Genomic DNA, 6,157 nt, shown 5'->3' on the forward strand with positions numbered 1-6,157 from the left:
CACGATGGTGTGATCACTCACCTAGAGCCAGACATCCTGGAAGGTGAAGTCAAGTGGGCCTTAGAAAGCATCACTACGAACAAAGCGAGTGGAGGTGATGGAATTCCAGTTGAGGTGTTTCAAATCCTGAAAGATGATGCTGTGAAAGTGTTGCACTCACTATGCCAGCAAATTTGGAAAACTCAACAGTGGCCACAGGACTGGAAAAGGTCAGTTTTCATTCCAATCCCAAAGAAAAGCAATGCAAAAGAATCCTCACACTACTGCACAATTGCACTCATCTCACATGCTAGTAAAGTAATGCTCAAAATTCTCCAAGCCAGGCTTCAGCAATATGTGAACCGTGAAATCCCTGATGTTCAAGCTGGTTTTAGAAAAGGCAGAGGAACCAGAGATCAAATTGCCAACATCCGCTGGATCACGGAAAAAGCAAGAGAGTTCCAGAAAAACATATATTTCTGCTTTATTGACTATGCCAAAGCCTTTGACTGTGTGGATCACAATAAACTGTGGAAAATTCTGAGAGAGATGGGAATACAAGACCACCTGACCTGCCTCTTGAGAAATCTGTATGCAGGTCAGGAAGCAACAGTTAGAACTGCACATGGAACAGCAGACTGGTTCCAAATAGGAAAAGGAGTACGTCAAGGCTGTATATTGTCACCCTGCTTATTTAACTTCTATGCAGAGTACACCATGAGAAACGCTGGACTGGAAGAAACACAAGCTGGAATCAAGATTGCCTGGAGAAATCTCAATAACCTCAGATATGCAGATGACACCACCCTTATGGCAGAAAGTGAAGAGGAACGAAAAAGCCTCTTGATGAAAGTGAAAGAGGAGAGTGAAGAAGTTGGCTTAAAGCTCAACATTCAGAAAACGAAGATCATGGCATCTGGTCCCATCACTTCATGGGAAGTAGATGGGGAAACAGTGGAAACAGTGTCAGACTGTATTTTTTTGCACTCCAAAATCACTGCAGATGGTGACTGCAGCCACGAAATTAAAAGACGCTTGCTCCTTGAAAGAAAAGTTATGACCAACCTAGATAGCATACTCAAAAGCAGAGACATTACTTTGCTGACTAAGGCAAAGTAATAGCCTTGACTAGACGGACTTTAGTCGGCAAAGTAATGTCTCTGCTTTTTGAATATATCATTTACAAATATCTTTTCCCTTTCAGTAAGCTGCCATTTCATTTTGGTGTGCAAAATCTTTTAGATTGATTTAGTCTTATTTGTTTATTTTTGCTTTTATTTCCCTTGCCTGAAAAGAAAGATCCAGAAAAACATTGCTAAGGCATATGTCAAAGAATGTAGTGCTATGTTTCTTCTTCTAGGAATTTTATGGTTTCAGGTCATACATTTAAGTCTGATCCATTTTGAGTTTATTTTTGCATATGGTGAAAGCAGTTTGATTTGATTATTTTGCATGCAGCTCTTTAGCTTTTCCACATCATTTACTGAAGAGGCTGTCTTTTCCCTCTTGTATATTCTTGCCTCCTTTGTCATAGAATTGCTGACCATATAAGTGTGAGTTTATTTCTGGGCTCTATCTTGTTCTATTGATCAATGTGTCTCTCTGTGCCAAAACCATAGTGTTTTGATTATTGTAACTTTGTATGACACTTTGAAGTCAGAAAGTATTATATTTCCAGCTTTCTTCTTTCTCAAGATGGAGATGACTTAGGGATGCAGGGATGCTTTAACATCTGCAAGTCAATCAGTGTGATAGCACATTAACAAATTGAAGAATAAAAATTACATAATCTTCTCAACAGACGCAGAAAAATCTGATGAAATTCAAATCCATTCATGATAAAAACTCTCAACAATGTTGGTATAGAGGGAGCATATCTTGACATTATAAAAGTCATATATGACAAGCCCACAGCTAACATCATACTCTGGTAAAAAGCTGAAAGCATTTCCTCTAAGAATTTTCACTGTGTTCATCCATCATTTTCCCAAGTTTGGTGAAGATCTTTTTAATCATTACCTGAACTATTTACATGGCTTATCTCTACTTTGTTTAATTCTTCTTCTAATAGCATATTTTATTTTACTTTGATTTTTATTTATTTAGTTAGCTGCACTAGGTTTTGGTTGTGGCATATAGGATCTTCCATCTTCATTGTGGCATACTGGATCTTTAGTTGTGGCAAGTGGGATCTAGCTCCCTGACCAGAGATCAAACAATGACCCCCTGCATTAAGAACATAGAGCCACTGGACCACCAGGGAAGTTCTGTTTAGTTCTTTTTTCTGAAGTTATGTCCCATTTCTTTGTTTGGAACATAGTCCTCCTGTCTCTACATTTTGTCCAACTCTGTGTTTATCTTAATGTGTTAGGTAAGTTAGTTATGTTTCCTAGTCTTGGAGAAGTGGCCTTATATAGATGTCTGATGAGGCCCAGCAGCATGACCCTCTCTGGTCACCAGAGTATACTCTCTAGGGGTGCCTCTATGTTGGCTGTGAGGGTCCTTCTCTTGTGGCAGGCTGACTTCAGTGAATGTGTTGGTAGGCAGGGCTGGCTCCTGGCCTGGTTGTCTGTGAGATCATGCCTTGTGTAATGGCTGTGGGCCACTGGAGGGCAGGGTATGCTTCCTACATGGTTGACTGTGTAGCTCAGAATGTCCTGGGGCTGGTGCTGGTCCACTGGAGGATAAAGCTGGGTCTGCAACACTAATAGGCTAAAGAAAAGCTTCCAAGATGGTGTTTGCCAGTGCTGGTGTTTCATGGTAGAGTGAATATCCCTAGATGGCTGTTGCCAACTTCAGTGTTCCTTGGGGTAAGTCTCAGTTGCCTCCTGCCTCTCTGGGAGGCACTTCAAGATCAATAAGTGTCAGACCCAGGCTACTTTCAAACTGCCACCTCTGCACTGGGACTCAGAATGGGTGAGATTTTGCATGCACCCTTTGTGAGCAGAGATTCTGTGTTTCCTGTTGTCCTCCAGTTCTCTTGAACATAAGCCCTGATGGTTTTGAAAGCTAGATGTTCTCGGGGCTCCTCTTTCTAGAGTAGGACTGGGGAACCCACGCGGGCTCAGAATTCTCACTCCTTGGGGAGGACCTCTGAGATTGTAATGTTCCTCCTTATGAAGGTTGCTGACTCAAGGGTGTGAATCCAGATATGCTATGTCTCTGTTCCTCCCACACATCTCATTGTGTCTTTAACTGTGGAAAATCTTTTCTGCTAGTCATCAGGTTGTTTTCATAGATAGTTGGTTTGTAAGTAGTATAATTTTGGCATACATTGATTGGTTGGGGTCTGAGTTAGTTGTAGGATCTTTTCAGTGGTGTGAATGTCCGGAGCAGAATTGCCCAACAGAAACAGAATGTGAGGCACATATATAATTGAAAATTTTATAGAAGTTACATTAAAAAAAAGAGAAACATTCAATTCTAATAAAATATTTTATTTAACTTATCAAGTAATGACTAAACTTATTATTAATGTGCTAATTAATTCTTCATTTTTAGTTTTGGAAATCTGGTGTGTATTTCACACTGAGAGCATCTCTTCATATGGACCGACCACACTGTGAGTGCTCACTGGACACATGGCCATGGTAATCGTGGTGGACAGTGAGGGTCTGGAGCCTCTTTGGAATTCTGTCTGAGAAGCCTAGGAGATTTATGACCCTCTGCAGCCAGGATCCCATAAACGCCGTTCTCCCTGGCTTTCCTCCTGGGCTGCATGGTCAGTTAGCTCTCTTTCACTGCTGTCACAAAGTCAAATCCACAAGATGTGAGTGACCACCCTGAATTTATTTCTCAGAGGATTTGCAGCTCCTACAAGGTAAAAGACCAGAGGAACTGGAGCCCCAACCACAGAGGAGATAAAAAAGTATCCAAAGACCCCTCAGACCACAGATTTTTGCCAACAGACAATTTTCCATATCCCAGTAATGGCTCCATGGAAGCCAAAAATTGGAAACACTTTGTTTTCACAATTGGGCTTCCTTGATGGCTCAGATGGTAAAGAATCTGCCTGCAATGCAGGAGACTTGGGTTCAATCCCTAGGTTGGGAAGATCCCCTGAAGAGGGGAATGGCTACTCACTCCAGTGTTCTTGCTGGAGAATCCCATGGACAGAGGAGCCTGGTGGGCTACAGTTTGTAGGGTCACAAAGAGTTGGACTGAGAGACGAACACTTTCAGTTTCATTTTATTTTCACAATGACGTTGATTATCTCAAAAAGCTAACACCGGAATGAGTATCTTTACCATCCTCTCGAGATGGAAAAAACAGTGCTTTTGAAATGACATTCCAGTATGAATCCTCTGGTTCTGAAGAAAGTGAACCTTTTTACAGTCAAAGAAGGTGCCAGGAATTTGAATTTTGAACTTGACTGCTGAGGAATAAAGATCAGAATTTCAACTTGGAATGTGCTAAATCCACCAATGTCTCTCAGCATTTGCTGTGGCCACTTTGTTTTTACACATTTAAATCTTTCTTCCCTAATTTTACCTGTGTTCTGCTGAATGATCATATTCAGAGCCTGACTTAGAAATAAATGTAATGGTTAACAACTGGCCCTTGAGTCAGTAGAATTTTTTCTTTCTTCTTGTAGTGGGATGATCATGGCAGGATATTTCCTCATGGCCAGGAAATAGATAAACATGTTTCCCCATGTGTAAGGAGAGAAGTAATCATAGTTCTTATTTCCTAAATTTTCATGAGGGTTAAAAAATAATACACATGATGCATTTAGCACAGTGACTGCCCATGTCAAGCTAAACAAATGTTGGCTGCTATTAACATCTCTTGAGCACTTGTGTCTAACTGGTTGACCACCTGTAGGTTGATGTAAATCTACTTCTTGGTATATGGAACTGGTTGATTCCTAAGTAAAAATCTTGACATCCTGACAATTTGATTCTGTCTCATTTGTATGAAGGTGAATCAGCCCAAGGTTCACCAGGTTTTGCCACCTATTAATTTTTTTTCTCCCTATTTTCTTTGTCTTCCTTTTTCTTCTCTTCACTATTATCTTCTCAGTTTCTCGCCGCCCCCCCGCCTTTTTGAAACATTTTAAAGCTTTTTATTTGTGTTAAAAATATGTGCATTGCAGTATTGAAAACATTGTAACAAAAAGGAAATGACACCCTAAACTGCACTTCACAGCCCACAGGACATCTTGGACCAGTTTGCTTTTTAATCTAGAGTTCACAGTCGTCCTACCCAACTCCTTTCTTCACCAACAATTTTTTTCCTTACAGTCAGACAGGCAGATGAAAGAGGCAGGCTGTGGCCTACACATTGTTAGCAGTTCTCCTTTCTTTTATGTGTAAAAGGATGGCACAGTCATGTAAACTTGATCCGACCTGTTTGTCTCTTTCTTAACAAAGCTAAACAGCTAAAAGAAGTAAAAGAAGAAGGCATCGCTTGTGGAATGTACAGCGCACACTGGCGGCACATGCTTCATTACGACTTGCCTGCTTGCTTCTCCCGTTCAATAGTTTCTTTTTTTTTTTTTCTTTTTTTTTTTTTCCTTTTTTTTTTTTAATTAAATTTTAAAATCTTTAATTCTTACATGTGTTCCCAAACATGAAACCCCCTCCCACCTCCCTCCCCATAACATCTCTGTGGGTGATCCCCATGCACCAGCCCCAAGCATGCTGTATCCTGCGTCAGACATAGACTGGCGATTCAATTCTTACATGATAGTATACATGATAGAATGCCATTCTCCCAAATCATCCCACCCTCTCCCTCTCTCTCTGAGTCCAAAAGTCCGTTATACACAGCTGTGTCTTTTTTCCTGTCTTGCATACAGGGTCGTCATTGCCATCTTTCTAAATTCCATATATATATATATATGGAATTTAGAAAGATGGCAATAGTTTCTTTTGAAGGCAGTGGATTTTTCTCTTGCGTTTTTGTTTTCTTCAATTTCGATTTATCGGACTTCTCAATCTCAGCCACATCGGGTTTGTCAGACATGGTTGCAGAGGGAGCAGAGTGAGCTGCGAAGGAGAGAAATACGGTCTGTGATGGCTGATGAGTGCTCTCTTTCTCCCTTCCTCTTGGTTATTTTCAGCTGTGACTTAGGGATATTGGTACCCTCAGTGGGCACTGCCTCACCTGCCAGGGCAAGTGCTGCAGATGACTCTTAAACTCTGCCTTTGCATGTTGGATTTTTTTTTCCTTTGGC

At 40.9% G+C, this 6,157-nt stretch overlaps 1 protein-coding gene across 2 annotated transcripts; it reads right to left on the bottom strand.

Annotated features, from left to right (window-relative positions):
• Nucleotides 1-5,427: 5,427 nt before the first annotated feature.
• Nucleotides 5,428-5,946, bottom strand: LOC138076526 (thymosin beta-4-like). Of its 2 annotated transcripts, none has more exons than XM_068968738.1 (2): nt 5,861-5,946; nt 5,428-5,479 (listed from the first exon to the last, which is right to left on the bottom strand). In XM_068968738.1, the coding sequence occupies exons 1-2, from the start codon at nt 5,944-5,946 to the stop codon at nt 5,428-5,430; spliced, it is 138 nt and encodes a 45-aa protein (XP_068824839.1). The 2 variants fall into 2 exon arrangements, with proteins under 2 accessions (XP_068824839.1, XP_068824840.1); XM_068968739.1 differs by having other exon boundaries at nt 5,428-5,470; nt 5,855-5,946.
• Between the last annotated feature and the right edge of the window lie 211 nt (nt 5,947-6,157).

The sequence above is a fragment of the Capricornis sumatraensis genome, chromosome 3 (genome assembly GCF_032405125.1).
Source record: "Capricornis sumatraensis isolate serow.1 chromosome 3, serow.2, whole genome shotgun sequence".
Lineage (NCBI taxonomy): Eukaryota > Metazoa > Chordata > Mammalia > Artiodactyla > Bovidae > Capricornis > Capricornis sumatraensis.

What these genes read in the sequence shown, in the direction of transcription:
- LOC138076526 (XM_068968738.1), bottom strand. Translation starts at nt 5,946, where the DNA reads ATGTCTGACAAACCCGATGTGGCTGAGATTGAGAAGTCCGATAAATCG. An exon ending in ACGCAAGAGAAAAATCCACT is followed by an intron (nt 5,480 to 5,860) that starts GCCTTCAAAAGA and finishes AAAAAAAAAAAG; the next exon opens with AAAAAAAAAAAAAGAAACTA.